Below are 15,869 nucleotides of genomic sequence, written 5' to 3'. Positions count from 1 at the left end.
AAAGTGAGCCAGTTACAGCAAAGCCCGCCTTCTCACTGGTCACTCCTGCCTCATTCTCACATCTAAGCATGTCCTCACTCTTCTTGTGAGTGTTGACAGATGGGGTGTGGTCTGGGAACCCCTGCCTGGAGCTCTGGGCAAGGTACTGTGCTGGGCATTTTCAGATGTTGCCTCATTTAACCTCATAACAATTCCCGCGAAATGACTGACCTAGGTTCCTGGAATTTCCTGCTGGCTTCATCAGTGGATGGCACGATGCATACGTAGCAGGCTCCCAGAGCTCCAGCCACATTGACCTTTCTGGTCCCATGGTCTGGCCATGCTCCCCACCCCCTAACCATCGCTGCTAACTCCTGCTCAGCCTCTGGGTCTTGTTTCACCCCGGGCAGCATCCTCTGGTAGCCTGCACCTGCTCAGAGCAGGGGGTCAATGCAGTGGGACAGGGGCCTGTACCAGCTGACTCCCTGGCAGGGCAGTAGATTCCATGCGGGCGGCTGTTCTCACCACTGTAGACCCTGGACCTGGCGCCAGGCCCAGGAAGACTGTGTGGCCTCAACCTGCATGTTCTGAGGGAGTAGCAGAAGGGACAGTGGCTTAAGAGTCAGAGTCAGTGCACTGGGTTTGAGGCCCAGTTCTGACACCCGCTGGCATGTGACTTGGGGTCATCACTTCACCTCTTTAGGGATCAGTGTCTTCACGGGGTAAAAAGAGGGAATTCCGGCAATGGCCCAGGCCCTTCTTCTAATTCTAAGAAGGCTTTACAGAGTGTTCTCAACAAGATCCCTACAGTCAGATGTACCATGGGACACAGGAAGCCTGACCCAATGGGGCGATCACTCTCTCCATTCACCATACTGTGGATCTGGAAAGCACCACAGGAATCAGCCTGCAAGAACAGCCATTTTCCCAGCTCTGTTGGACAGACTCAGCCTTCAGTCCAATCTCCTTCCACCACTAGGTGGCGATCCTGTGCAGTCAATAATGAGGAGAGAGGATGGCTTTCTACCAGCTGCCAGAAATTATCAAGGTCTTTTAGGTGCTGGTTGACTCCACTTACAGCCAAGAAAAAGGGATTGAGATTTTCTTACACAGCAAACAAGACCCCCGTGCCCAGGGAGCAGGAACTGGCTCAGCCCAGCCTGTGAGAGAGGATTGTTACGCTTTCAGGAGTTTTGTGGTCAGTTGTTAAACAGAGTCATTATTAAAGATGAAATTGAACACATTTAACTGAATAAATTATATTAAAAGCAAAGGCAACAAATACTCATAATCTGACCCTACCTAATTATCTTACCGCATTTTACATCTCTCCACGCTCTTGAAGTTATTAATGTCTGCTGCCTACCTGTGGTGGGAACACCATAGGACAGTGGGAGACTGTACATCTCCCCCCAGCTCTGGGACCAGGGGTAGTCACCCTGGTAGCTTGAAATCGGCCACAGTGAGCAGAAACTGACAAATGTTACAGCTGCCGCCTTTTCATCCCCAGAGAGCTAGTTGTTCACAGCACACCGCTTGCTGTCCCTCCACTACCCTCATGATAATTCACTTTCACTCATCTAAAAGTGCTTTGCCTAGATTTATTTTGTAATGGATATGCAGGATTTAGATAATTTTGGTAGTGCTCACATTTTATGACATTTGTATCCCAAATAAACCTCACATGATTGAAAACAACTATTTCATTGGGATAACGGGGGCAGGAGTAAGAATTTCAGACTCACAACGACAAAGTTATTTTTCCTATTGCCACTGGTATACAGTTATAAAACTCTTCATCACAGAGCAAATCCAGTTGTTTCATTATATGTAACTCTGGCACAGTGTAATTTAGTTTTCCTGTTACTATGTGACCCATCATTTCAAGGTAATCTGTACAGTTGGCCCTTCACATCCATGGGTTCTGCATCCCAGATACAGATTTAACCAACTGAGATTGGAAAATATTCCGAAAAAAAATTCCAGAAAGCTCTAAAAAGCAAAACTAGAATTTGCTGGGCAGGGCAACTATTTATGTAACATTTACGTTGTATTCAGTATTATAAGTAACCTAGAGATGATTTATAGTACACAGGAGGATGTGCATAGGTTATATGCAAATACTATACCAAATACTATGCCATATTATATAAGGGACTTGAGCATGAATGGATTTTTGTATCTGGCGTGTGTGTGTGTGTGTGAACCAATCCCCTGTGGATACCAAGGGATTGTACACATTTACCACTTTATTGTGTCTATTCTTCATTAAGAAAAGAAACACATGAAGAAGCTCGGCTATAGCACCTTGCTTTTACAGCAGGTCTTTTTCGGAGTAGAGAATTAAACATCTAATGCAGTCACATTATAACCCACACCACAAAGTTTCCTGAGTAATCAAGCACATTATACCCAGTTTGCTTTGTGAAAACCTGCACTGCTAGAAAAGCCCTGCTTTAGTGCCTGGGAAGACCAAGTGGTGCCTTCACCCTGAGACATCAGCATGCCGACCGACCTCTGAGCCCTCGTGGACAGCTGCCTGGTCTCACAAGAGGCCAGAAGCCCACAAGAACACAAAACGCCAAGTGACATCAATGACAACAAAGCGCTGTAAAGTCAGGGATTGTTCATTCGCTCTGTTCCTGGGATGTAGGTTGTTCTAGTGATTGGAGCAAAGGAGGTTTAACTAGAAAAAGACTGTGGAATAGTAAAGCAGGAGAAGGAGTTGTGGACTTTATTTAGTTATTGAAATGCAGCTAGTGTCTGTTGCAGTATTACCTCTCAGCTCTGTGTTCTGCTGTTGCTCTGAGCCCACAGAGAGCAGCATGGCTATTAGATGTGTGTGTGTCAGGGAAGCGGGATGGGGAGAGGGTGTCTCCCTGACTCGTCCCCTTGTCTTGGCTTCGCTAGGCTGCCCATTCCCCCCCCGATTAAAGCCAGCAATGCCTGAAGCTTAGCTCCTCATGGCGTCTAGAGCTCTATGCAGGCCAGAGGTTTGAGCTCTTGAGGGTAAAGCCACTCACTGGGCCAGGGGACACCCACTTCTCAATCCTGGTAAAATATTAATATTTCCCTGCAAGACCAAACCACATGAATAACAGTCATAAAATAAATATAAATAAACTTTCAAGTTGCATTGTGCTTTATAGTTTACAAAGCCCTTATTTAATCTTCCTGAAACCCTGATTGGGTTTTACATTTCTGATTATTAGCTCTATTATACAGTATAGGTAAGGAAACCGAGGTGTAGGAGGATTAAGTGACATACACGAGGGTGTCAGCTGGTAATTAGTGAAACAATCCATGTGGCCAGCACGTGGCACACAGAAGGCACATGGTTCAGTAAATATTCAATGCATGAATCAATGAAGGAAGGAACAAATGACCCGGGACTCATACCCAGTCCTTGCCAGTGTGAATCTGTGCTCTCTGCACGTGGCCAGGCCACCTTCTGTGAACTTCTCTGCAGTCTCCACACCTCTGGGACACCCGGGTGTGCCTCACCTATGACAGGGTGAGCTGGGATTAAGCTTTCAAATATCACGTCTTTGTTCTGCAGATGTGAAATTTATGTCTTGAAATTCCAAGAAGGAAAATAATGGCATTTTATTTCATTGGCTCTTTAAAATATGCTCTGTTCCAAAAGGTTGAATCTATAAACATTACTGGAAATTTGGGAACGGATGCCAGGAATTCCTAAGCTTCGTGTCTGCCTGGGCCAGGATATGGCTGCGGCTCCTGCAGATTATGGGTTAAGAAATATTGCTATTGGACACTTGTTGGAAATTTTAAGCTCCTTGAAAAATATGGCTCCATTAGGAGAATCCTGTCAAGAGACACACAGGCAGCATTTAAATTTTTCTATCGATCCTTCTTTTGTGGCATGGCCAGAAGCCCTACCACTAAGCACTTTCAATATTTTTCTGTTTCTCCAACTTCTAGTTGGATTAATCTCTGGAGTATCTTGAAATTTCCTAAAGTTGTCCTCCCATGAAATGGACCACGGGATTAAAAAGGCCAACAGAAAAAACATTTCCAGTCTGGGTTTTAATGCCTCCAGTAATGAACTGGAGGTAGATTATGTACATCTCAGTTATAGGAGGGAAAATATAAAGCACACTTGACTGGCAAATCAAGTGTTCCTGTGAAGCCAGAGCAAAGGCTGATGAATGAACTATTTATATGGATTCTTGCTTTACCTGTTCTCTTTCCCTGAGACTCAGGGAGATCTTGAACCTGAATCAGACTTCAAAAGGTATGTTCAAGGACTACAAGATTATGATTCCTTCTACATCTTAGTTTTCTTGGTCAATGATAATAATGACAATGACAACAAACATGGCATGGCAAGGGTAAAGAATCCAGTTGGGGTGGTAATTAATTTAGTGAAGGCATCATGTTCTCTCCAAAAGCAAAACAAAAAACCCAAAAAACATAAAACCCAAACCGACTGAACCCGAAATAAACTGACAAAGACGTTCCTGAATTAACTTGAGGTGCTAATTACACCATTTGATTTTATCCACATTGCATGATCCAAAAGAGATGACTGCTTATGCTAAATATGTCTATAAAGAAAAGTGCATTGAGGGTGGGAGAGGGAAAGGAAAGATGAACCCAAGAGTTGAAAGTCCAAGGAGACTTGGTGGTAATCTCCCTTTTATAGGTTGGTAAATTCAAGGGCACTATTTGGGACTGTAATGTAAACAGGAACTTTCGTCTCTGTGGAAACGTACAAGCTCGGGACCCCAAAGGTCCCTGTTTGCTCCAGCAACATCCCACGGAATAAATGGAATTCATGTTTTCTTGGCAAAGAAGAACTGTTGAACGTAGGTAACCACGAGGCCCCTGAAATACTTGTCTAAAGTCTCTGGCCACATTAGAAATTATTTTAACTTTGACTTTATGTGTTTTAGAAAATAAATACAAAGAAAAAGCTCAGCCTTTTGATCAGAGTATGATTTCTTAAGGAATATTTGCATCACAGCAGATTTAAGTGTACAAAGAGGAGGCTGGCTGGGATTCTTGTAGCTACAGGACTCAGTGTGCCTCATATGAGTTTTATACAAAAGTTTTACATACAGGAAGATCTTACTGCCTAGTAGATGGTTGTGAAGTTTCCCTCTCCTTCCAGCCTCACAGCCACTGCCCAAATAGCGTCACGTATGCCTGATCTTTTAGGCCTAAAGGTGGCAAAGGGTGTGATAAGACTTAAATAGGGAACAGCGCAGCTGAGGGCTGGAAGGGAGCAGCCTCGGTTAAGACACAATGTTCCTAAATTGCCTGCTTTTTGGCTGACAGATGCTCCCAGCTGGCTGGTGTGCAAGTCTGTAACTTGCAAAGCAGGCTGGAAAGATGGTTTTGCTTGCCAAAACCAAAGCAAGTAGGAAGCTAGCAGACAGAGCTAAGAGATTTGGTGCATTCTGCTGACTGGTTTTAAACCCCTGCCTACTTCGGGAAATCAAACTGGGCCCAGGAAGTCTTGTTGGATTATTTTAGTTTCTTCCGTCCATTTGAATAATATAGGCCTGGGTTACGGAGTAAGGCTCCGGTTGCCTCAACAGCACCCTTCCAATTCACCTTCATACAAAACTTCCCTGGTTTCATCAGAATGATTTGACAAGTGGTTTTCAAAATGTGCTCCCTGGATCAACAGCATCACCATCATTTCAGAACTTGGTAGAAATGCAAATTCTTGGCCCCTACCCTGGTCCTACTGAATCAGAAATACTGGAGGTGGGCCAGGAGGTTCTCCAGGTGATTCTGGTGTACATTAAAGTGTGAGAACTTCCTCTTTAGACCAAGCCAATCAGGTAAACCATGATCATTCGAACTGGTGGGATAGAGCTACTTATGCAAGAGTTGGGGGAGCACAGAGAGAGATCTAATAGAAAGTGGCAGCCACTCTCCTGATGGCCATTTGTATAAAACCAAGGTGCTTTCCTCTCTGTAGCCCAAATGAGGTAAGACTTGCTAGGGGAAAAGGAACACCAGGAAAGAACCTGGTGACGTCTGGAAAAGTTCCTAAGGGCTCTGCGGTCTTTGAGAAGGCCTGGAGGTGAATGGGTGCCTGGCTGCCCACCCATAGGAAGGAGCTATTGCCTCTCACCCAGCACTACCCTATTTTGTACACAAGTCTCCTGATCACACTTGAAAGTTCTTTATTATTCTATAGATATGGTGAGAATAGAAAATGGAGGTGGGCAGGAGGGAGGGGAAGAGTGGGCTGCAGTGACCCCACAATTGGGTTAGGCAGAGAGAACTACTGAGAATCATGCAGAGTCGGAAGATTCCTCAAAAGTCACTAGCTCATCCACCATGAGATGATGATTGCTTCATCACCACCATCATCGTCATCGAGCTACAGCTGACTGAGTAGCCTCCTACATGCCTGGAACCATGGTAGGTGTTTTATGTAGATTTTCTCTCGTCCCCCACCCGCCCCCAGCAACCCTGCAAGCTTGGTGGTATTAACTCAGTGTACAGATAAGCAAAATAAAACTCATAGAGAGGGTTAGGAGCAGGTCCAATGTTAGACAGGTAACAGGGGCTGAAACAGGATTCTCATCCTTATCTGCTATGTGACACCATCACTCTATAATACTCCAGCCTGGTGATTTCCATCCAGCCTGTGCCTGAATACTTTCAGGGACAAAGTGCTCCTTACATCCTAGGGTAGTTCACCTTTGGGCTACTGGAATGTTCTTTTGTTTACTGGTGCCAAAATCTATCCCCTGGCAGAGTTCACTCGTCTTGAAGTTGGCCCTAGTGATATGCCTGGTGACTCCACAGGACCCAGCAAACCCCCTTCCTACACTGATAACTGAATATCTACACAGAGTTCCAGGAATCTTTACTTCCTCCAACTAAAAAGCCTTGGTTTCTTTTCTTCCCCTCTTCATTTTCTGTTATAGAAAGGCGGAGAGGGTCTCATTTTAAAGCTCTGAAGATTTGTCCTCATAACCAAACAGCTGCATCTCAGAATGCTGGGATGGTATTCTTTATGTTTCTAGTGACTCTTTGAGCTGTTGTGTTTACGCAACTTCAGGCACAGACACAAATCGAAACCCCCATTGTTCCTTAACCATCCCAGAGAGCAAAAAAGGTCACAGAGCGATCAGATCTCAGGGTAGAAGGGGACCCCTCTTCTGATGTTTCCGAGATAAGGCCTCTCTGAATGAGGTGTGTGGGATCAACTTGCCTGTACTTTTAGAAAATGGCAACCGAGGGCCTCACAGCCTTGGGGCTGGATGACAACACACATGGGTGGAAAACCGACCTTGAGAATCATGTGTGGATGGCCCCCCAAATCCTTGAGCCTTGGTGTGGCTGGTGGAGATGGAGGTTCTGAGTTTCACCCATGGGAGGTGGGGCTCTTACCCTGCAGCACCCTGGTCTGGGACCTTGAGGAAATCCAAGCTCTCCGGCGTCTGTGACACTCGGTCTGAGCCAACGGACTGTTGTCGCGGTAAGGGTGGGCGAGCCATAGAAGGGCACAGGCTCTTCTGAGTTGACCTCTGGTTTCCAGCAACGTGGGGATGCGGCACAAACTGGTTTTTAATGATTCCATTCTGATGGTAGCCTAGAAAGTGGGAAAGAGGAGAACACAAAGCAGAAAATTTCTGATCCTATGCTAAAGGCTCTCCAAATTTTTTTCAGCCCGTTAGCCAAGAGTGAGTTACTTAGCTTTGCCAGGCCTCAGTTTCCCCTTCTGAAATAAGGAAGGGCATAACTGCTCATATTTTGCGAGGAATAGAGCCCAAGACATTGTACACTGCCCAGCCAGTGCCTGGAACATAGCAGATGCTCATGCATTCTTGTTGATCTTGACTTTAGAACCACCAGATGTTCAGGGGTTTCAAAGCCAATGGTCAAAGAAAGGTAAGTCTGCAACTAGTTGGGAGGCACATTCTTGGGTCTAAGAAAAATGATGACGTTGTGATTCAAGAGGGCTGGCAGGCAGCTATTTAAACAGCTAGACATCCATTTTCAAGGGGTCAGTCTGGGGTGTCCTCTGCAGGACCCTGCTGTGGGAGGTGAAGGGAGCACTCCACACAGGCAGGGGAGATGTGGCCATTGGTTGGATTAATCTGGAGAGAGCAAGCTGTCTTAGCCAAACTGCTCCTGGTCAAGATCACATTATCTGGTAAGTAACAGACTCTGGTGCTGGGCTCCAAACCGTGTGCCTTGGCTGAAAGCGGCACTATCATTCCAAGCTATGTATGAAGAAGCCCTTATCTCTTCTCCCACTGACAGATTTGGGGAAGAGTGAAGGGGAACAAGGCTCCCCAAGGCATGCTTTTGGTGAACCCACCATAAAGCAAACCTCTTCCATCCGAATTAAGAGAAGAGCTCTTTGGTACCAGTGGGATGACCCTTCGTTTATAAGGCGACTCGGGGTTCAGGTTTGGCTCTGCCTCTGATAGCTGTGTTGACCTTGAGTGAGATACTTGACCTTTCTGAGTGTCAACTTCTTCATGAAAGAAACAAGGAGCTTGGTGAGACCCCACATGCTGCCAAGGTTGCCAAGGACAGCAGAAGGGCATCCAGCTTGGGACGTGTTCTAGGGCCATGATACTCAAAAGGGGTCCCATAGATGGACTGCTCCATGCCACTCGTGACCCACCCACCATCAATAAGCTCAAAAATTAAGAGCAAGCATTTAGAAACGTTCACAGCAGTTTCACAGACATATCTCATGTCTGTTGAATCTAGTAAGAAATTTTGGCTTACATTTTGAATGCTTTAAAAATTCCATTCTTCTAGTAACTTTTATTATATCTTACAAAAGTATAGTTTGTGATGGATTAAAAATTAAGTAAAAAACCCCACAAAAACTCAAAACAAAACAAAACAAAACCCCAAGCCCTTGATCCTTCACCATAGATAGTATGAGAAGTACTGATGTAAGGGATTGGGGTCCAATTGCCTCATTTTATTGGTGAAGAAACTGTCACATACAGAGGTTGGGAGCTGTGCTCAAGGTCAGGTATTTGGTCTGAGCCGACTGTGGCCAACACAGCTGAGGCAAATGAGCTTTCCAGGTGGTCTGGCCAGGATTTTGCACGGGCGGCTGGCGCATAAGTAGTAACAAAATACTACACTGGTTCTCTTAGGTTCTTTTGTGCTTGGATTTTCTTCAAGGATAAAGAGGGGAGGAAAGACAGCTGGGCCAGGCAGGATGGGGACTCCAAAAGAGATGAGAATTAGTTTCTCACTGATAGGCATGGTTGTCCATACTTTAGCATGCAACTGTGAGATTCCAGAGCAGGCGACAAAAGAAATGCTTTTTACTGCTTATTTTGGACACTGCTACAAACAAATTCCCTTGTCTGGGATGATCTGAGTCAAGTGTGGTCCCAAGATGACCCTTCTCAGACCTACAATCCTAAACTTATTCACATCAAACATTCTGGGGGCAGTTTCTTATTAACTGAATTGTGAGTGATGGAAAAACATTTTGTGAGTTTTGAGAGTACTCTTCCAATACTAAACAGATTTTTTTAAGGGTAAAACCTCTTACATTTATTTGGGTTTGGATTTTGACTTGCATGCTATATTTTTATCATTTTAAAAAATGAGAAAAATTGGGCTTCCCTGGTGGCGCAGTGGTTGAGAATCTGCCTGCCAATGCAGGGGACACGGGTTCGAGCCCTGGTCTGGGAAGATCCCACATGCCGCGGAACGACTAGCCCCGTGAGCCACAATTACTGAGCCTGAGCATCTGGAGCCTGTGTTCTGCAACAAGAGAGGCCGCGATAGTGAGAGGCCTGCGCACCACGATGAGGAGTGGCCCCCACTTGCCGCAACCAGAGAAAGCCCTTGCACAGAAACGAAGAGCCAACACAGCCACAAATAAATAAATAAATAAACAAACAAACAAATAAAAAATTTTTTAAAAGGCAAAATTCCTTTTAAAAAAATGAGAAAAATGAAACATAAGTTCTAAAATTTTTTCTGAATCAATTTTGTATTTTCTCAGATATTACTTTATTTCTTGGAGCAGTTCTCGTAGATTCTATCTGATTAAGAATAGACTTTCTATTTATTCACTCAGCTGTTAACTAGTTGCAAAGTATTGTCATGGTATTTGGCTGGAGCTGAGTAGTGGTGGGGTTATGCCTTGCAAACTCCAATTTCCATAGAGGCAGTGTCCTAGAACTTAAAAGCTGACGACATTCTGGTCGTCATGGACACGGAGCTCTATTTCCTCTTGCTGATGTACAAAGCCTTTCCTAAGGGAGGTAACATTGCCAGGTAAGGAAATGCAAATCGCTAACTCAGCCACAGTGCACTCTCACTAGCTCATACATACCTTCCCTGCATTTTGGGGTCACAGGTAGGGCCACTGTGTTGGGAGGAGTACATCTGGCACTGAAATGGCTCACGGCTGGCTAATACGTGGGCACTTATTGGCAAATGCGTTTCTTCCTCAAGGTATTTTACACATCTGGGTCTAGTCTATGGCGCACGCTTGGCTTACCTGGTGGCGGAGGGGCAGCTCTCATTGGGTAGTTGGCATTGTGAGTCCCACTGGAATAACCTCTGCTTTGAATGGTGTTCCTTCGGGTAGGACCTGAAATAAACCAGTAAGACAAAGTTAAAATCGGTGCTACTGGCTGGTTTTATGGCTCCCGACGGTTTTTTGCTTATGGAAAACTTTTGAGAAGTTTGGAACGCAGGTCTCCGTCGGATCTGCAGGAGACTGGTTGCAGTGGAGACGGCTGTTTGAGGGAAGAATTGTCCTGGCAGCTATTGGATGGGAGGGGCTGGAAGACATGTGATGGAGGGAGGGATTTGAAATGTCAGAGCCAATAGCTTTACAAAGAGGTATTATTAATAAGCTTACAAAGGGGTTTCTATTGTTGTAGACTTTGCAAAGAGACAGAGGAGACATCTGAATGTTCGCACTCATGTTCTGACCACAGCACCGCAGAAGCCGAGGCTGTGTTTGCTGCACATCATGGTCACTGGCGTGAAGGACACCGCAGCTCCAGCACCTCTGCTTTAGTCCAGAGCCTTTCTCGCCAGGGTTTGTGTTCTACAGTCTTTTTTTTTTTTTTTTTTTTTTTGCGGTACGCGGGCCTCTCACTGTTGTGGCATCTCCCGTTGCGGAGCACAGGCTCCGGACGCGCAGGCTCAGCGGACATGGCTCACGGGCCCAGCCGCTCCGCGGCATGTGGGATCCTCCCGGACTGGGGCACAAACCCGTGTCCCCCGCATCAGCAGGCGGACTCTCAACCACTGCGCCACCAGGGAAGCCCTTCTACAGTCTTTGAAGTAAACACAGAGAGCCTGAAGGGTAGAAGCAGACTGATACCCTGGACATAGACGTGCAAGTGTTAAAAAACAAGCAGGGCCAAATGGAGCTTCATGTGGGCCAGAATTAGGGCTGGGGAGGCAGGGCCACTGGGGGCCAGACGAGATCTCTGCAGAGACTATGTGTTGGAAAGGAACACAGTAAATAAGGTCTCGAGTGGGACATGAAGGAGCTTCAGGACATGAAGCTGATTAAACCAGCAGGAAGAGGGGTGCAAGGGAATTCCTAGTAAAGAGAAGAGACAACGTTTAGACAACGTTTCACTTTGAGGCCTGCTGAGCACTGCTCATACACATCTTGCTGGTTATCTGCAGCTCTCCTTTGCCGTGCTCTGTGCCCTGGGTTCTGAGCCCCATGGAGTGCTAGGCTTCTGCATTCCAGTTGGGTTTCATCAGTGGGAGGCACCGGCAGGAGACTGGGGGGCCAGAGGAGAGAGGGGCTGGGGTATCTCTTCCTTTTTTCCCCCAAATTGAAGTATAGTTGATTTATAGTTTCTGGTGGACAGCAAAGTGACTCTGATATATATACATTCTTTTTCAGATTCTTTTCTGGGGTCTCCTTTACCTATATCCTTAGGGGTAATAGTGGCATCCTGCTGTTCTTTGCCCGAGCCCCAACTTTGTTTCCTTAACCCTGCCAACACCCCTGCAAAGAGTCCTTTTATGTAAAAGTCTCTTTAAAAAAATCCCACCTAAATGTGCTGTCTTCTGCAAATACCAACTGATACACAGATATATACCAACATTTTCTGAGTGGCTATTTCTCTGTACTGTATTAGTGAGTTATATAGTACGTGCCAATGTGTGCCTTGTAGACAGATGTCATAAGGGCCTATTTTATACCTGTCATACTCTTTTTTTTTTTTTTTGGCTGTGTGGCTTGCGGGATCTTAGTTCCCCAACCAGGGATCGAACCCAGGCCCCGGCAGTGAAAGCACCAAGTCCTAACCACTGGACCACCAGGGAATTGCCTTACTCTTCATCGACCGTACACATGGGCTGCATTCTGTAAAGATACCTACATTATATGAGTACATAGCATATGTAATTACTCTATACTGTGCCTTATAAATATAATTTTATAAATATCATTTATAAATAGAGAAAGAATCAAAGGCCAGTAAAGAAGTCAGACTGTGCTGTGAGTTACTGCATGTATGTCTTCTAATGAAGCAACTGACAGTGAAGGAGGGCAGTATTAAATGTGATGCACGGGCCTCCCTGGTGGCGCAGGGGTTGAGAGTCCGCCTGCCGATGCAGGGGATACGGGTTCGTGCCCCGATCTGGGAGGATCCCATATGCCGCGGAGCGGCTGGGCCCGTGAGCCATGGCCGCTGGGCCTGCGCATCCGGAGCCTGTGCTCCGCAACGGGAGAGGCCACAACAGTGAGAAGCCCGCATACCGCAAAAAGAAAAAAAAAAAAAAAAATGTGATGCACAGTAACAGAGCAAAACCTTGTAGGGAGCTGGTAAATATGGTCAGTTTCTTTCAAATTGACAGAAAAGGGCTTCCCTGGTGGTGCAGAGGTTAAGAATCCGCGCCAATGCAGGGGACACGGGTTTGAGCCCTGGTCCAGGAAGATCCCACATGCCACAGAGCAACTAAGCCCATGCGCCACAACTACTGAAGCCCACATGCCTAGACCCTGTGCACCGCAACAAGAGAAGCCACCGCAATGAGAAGCCCGTGCACCGCAACAGAGTAGCCCCTGCTCGCTGCAATTAGAGAAACCCCACGTGCAGCAACGAAGACCCAACGCAGCCATAAATAAATAAACAAACAAACAAATATATTTTTAAAATAAAAAATAAATAAAATTGACAGAAAGGATGAGGTTTGTATTGTTGACAAGATCGGACTGGAAAGGGCTGGGAAATGTAAAGCCAGCAAACTGATTTGTTTTAAACACAATTCATGCTGTAATGCCAGGAATACTACACATAACTACAAAATCATTCAGAAAGGTTTAACCTGCCCATTTGCCTTGACGTTGGTTTAGTCTGAAATGTTTCAATCTGAAGCAAACCCCAGCCACAGGAAGCAGTCAAAGTACTGGTTCTTTGCCCTGCAGATCTGTGCAGTGTTATGATCATTTGGTAGGAAAAGAGTTTGGCTCAGGGCAGGGTGAGGGAGGGCCAGGCGGGAAACCCAGAAGCCTAGCAGTGGTCTTGCCTGTGGGGCCCGTGAATACTTACGGGAGTTCTTGGGCAGCCCGGGTCCGATGCTGACCTGCAGCACTTTGTTGCTGGGCTTGAGGATGGCCAGGTCACCAAAGCCTTGGTGGAATTGCACTTGCCGGGAGCCCCCTGCACTCCAGGGACCCCAGTTCTCCTTTTTCAACTTGAGTTCAAGCCTGCGACAAGCATATTTGTTGGAATTAACAAGTCGAGATGGAGCAGTGAGAAAGTGCGGCTCATAGACTCCAGCATGTCGTTGTGCTGCTGGGCAAACGAGCTATAAAAACAAGGCAAGGCTGGATCATCGGAACCAGCACCGGGCCCGGCGGACAGGCATGACAGTCCGTGGGTTTCCCCGACAGAGGCAGCATTCGGGGTCCAGCCCCTGGGAGACACCAGTTCGTGAGGGAGGTACCCCAGTACAGGTGCTTTGTCACTCTGTCAAGTGGATACAGGTGGGACCGCCCCGGGAACAGAAAGAAAGGCCAATCACCAGGCCACACCCGCTGCGGTATGTCACTGTGCTTCTCTCTGATTGCCCAGGTCTGTGTTTGTGGAGGACCGAGAGATGCCAGGCACAGAGAGCTCACATCTTCTTTGCACAGAATGTGGCTGCTATTTAAGTTCTATTCCTCCACCCTCACCCCTACCCCAGGCAGGAAAAAGACAACATTTCCCTTCCCAAATAAAAGGGAAGCTTACTCACAACTGCAGAACTCCTCAGCCAGTTTTTATTTTCCACATTGCCTAAATGCCTACATAATGCAATTTCATATTTTGGTTTTTTTTACCTTATATTTTTTCATGTTGTAAGACAGAAAAATCATAATTGATTTTTCAAGTTTTTCAAGTAGCCGCCTATTCTATTGAGTGGCTTGGCTATATTCTTCCTTTTTTTTGAGTTATTCCCTTATCACAAATTCCCAGACAAAAATAATTGCCCCCCGTACTCAAGGCCAAATTGTTCTTTGGAAAAGCTGTAATGAATTCATTCTGCTTCCAGTATCTATTTCACTGTAACCGCAGCAGCATGAGTTATGGTAAGGTCCCCTCCTTATGGGATTAAGGCTTTACTTTGGCCTCTTCCTTGTGAGTAGGAAGAGTGGAGGATATCCCCATTTTATAGATGGGTAAATTATGAAGGAAAAAAAAGCCAAATAACTCACTCAGCAAACATGAGATTAGAAGTTCAACAGTCCTCCAGTGTCTGGTCCACGAGACGATGTTGTTAAAGCAAATGAAGGTGAGGGCCCAGACACAAGACACCAGCCATCCACAGCCCCCAAGTCTCCAAATGCCCCAGCAACACGCTGTATTATGCACTGATCTTGGGAACTTAAGCTCCACTCCAATCACTTTCTTCTGCTTCAGCCTTACACTACTTCTGCCTGCTCTGCTAAATATTCTTTTATTGGTGATATATAAAATCTGCCTTTTCCTGGCCTCACGTTGGTGACCTTTGTTCAAAGGATAAGATACACCATCCAATGAAGTCATTATCTCACAGAAATGCAAAAGTGACATTTTCAAAGCCTGTGGCAACCATCCAGACTGTCTTCTGCGGGCCCTAAGAGTCCACGGGGGAAGTCAAGGCACCCAGGGCTCCTCAGAGTCACCCAAGCCAGTCAGACCCCATCCCCCAACCCCATAGGCCTCCCCTCCTCTCAGCCTGGACCTCAACAGTGAGATCAAGGCCCCAGATCCCAACTTACGTGTTGCTAAATTTCAGAGGTAGTTGCTTCTGGGTTTTTTCCTCATAACGCTTTGCTAAGAGGCTCAAGAACTCAGTTTTAAAGATGGATTCAAGCAAACTGTCATATTCTTGCTCATGAAGAATAAAGAGGTCATCCTGCATAGTACTGCAAAGAGATTGGAAAGACTTAATGAAAGTTGTAGTTTTGTTTATTCCATGATTTTTTCCACTTTTTTTTTTTTTTTTTTTTTTTTTTTTTTTTTTTTTTTTTTGCGGTACACGGGCCTCTCACTGTTGTGGCATCTCCCGTTGCGGAGCACAGCCTCTAAACGCGCAGGCTCAGCGGCCGTGGCTCACAGGCCCAGCCGCTGCGCGGCATGTGGGATCTTCCCGGACCGGGGCACGAACCCATGTCCCCTGCATCGGGGGGCAGACTCTCAACCACTGTGCCACCAGGGCAGCCCTCCACTCCTTTTTTAATCCTGTAAAATAGCACTAAATTTCTACCGTCTTTCTCTCTGTAATAACTGAAAATCTTTAAAACACAACACAATGAAGTATAAAAATAAAGTCACTAAAATCTGCTTTTAAAAGAAGTTTATAGCCCACCAAAAGCATAAGTGAAATATTCTCTCATATGACTTTTAAAATCAGGAATTTAAGGACAATTTGTCTGTATAAAAAAAAAAAAGTTTGTTTTC

At 45.8% G+C, this 15,869-nt stretch overlaps 1 protein-coding gene across 2 annotated transcripts in view; it reads right to left on the bottom strand.

The window, feature by feature from the left end:
- The window catches only part of MYO1E (myosin IE), a 208,231-nt gene that overhangs the window by 9,898 nt on the left and 182,464 nt on the right, over nt 1-15,869 (bottom strand). For both annotated transcript variants that reach the window (XM_060097270.1, XM_060097269.1), the window contains exons 23-26: nt 15,188-15,334; nt 13,494-13,651; nt 10,463-10,555; nt 7,360-7,561 (exon numbers count right to left, since the gene is read on the bottom strand). In XM_060097270.1, coding sequence (XP_059953253.1) covers nt 7,360-7,561; nt 10,463-10,555; nt 13,494-13,651; nt 15,188-15,334 — 600 coding nt within the window. The remainder of the gene's footprint in view (nt 1-7,359; nt 7,562-10,462; nt 10,556-13,493; nt 13,652-15,187; nt 15,335-15,869) is intronic.

Source organism: Mesoplodon densirostris, chromosome 4, assembly GCF_025265405.1.
Source record: "Mesoplodon densirostris isolate mMesDen1 chromosome 4, mMesDen1 primary haplotype, whole genome shotgun sequence".
NCBI lineage: Eukaryota > Metazoa > Chordata > Mammalia > Artiodactyla > Ziphiidae > Mesoplodon > Mesoplodon densirostris.
This window is presented reverse-complemented; position numbering and strand designations above follow the sequence as displayed.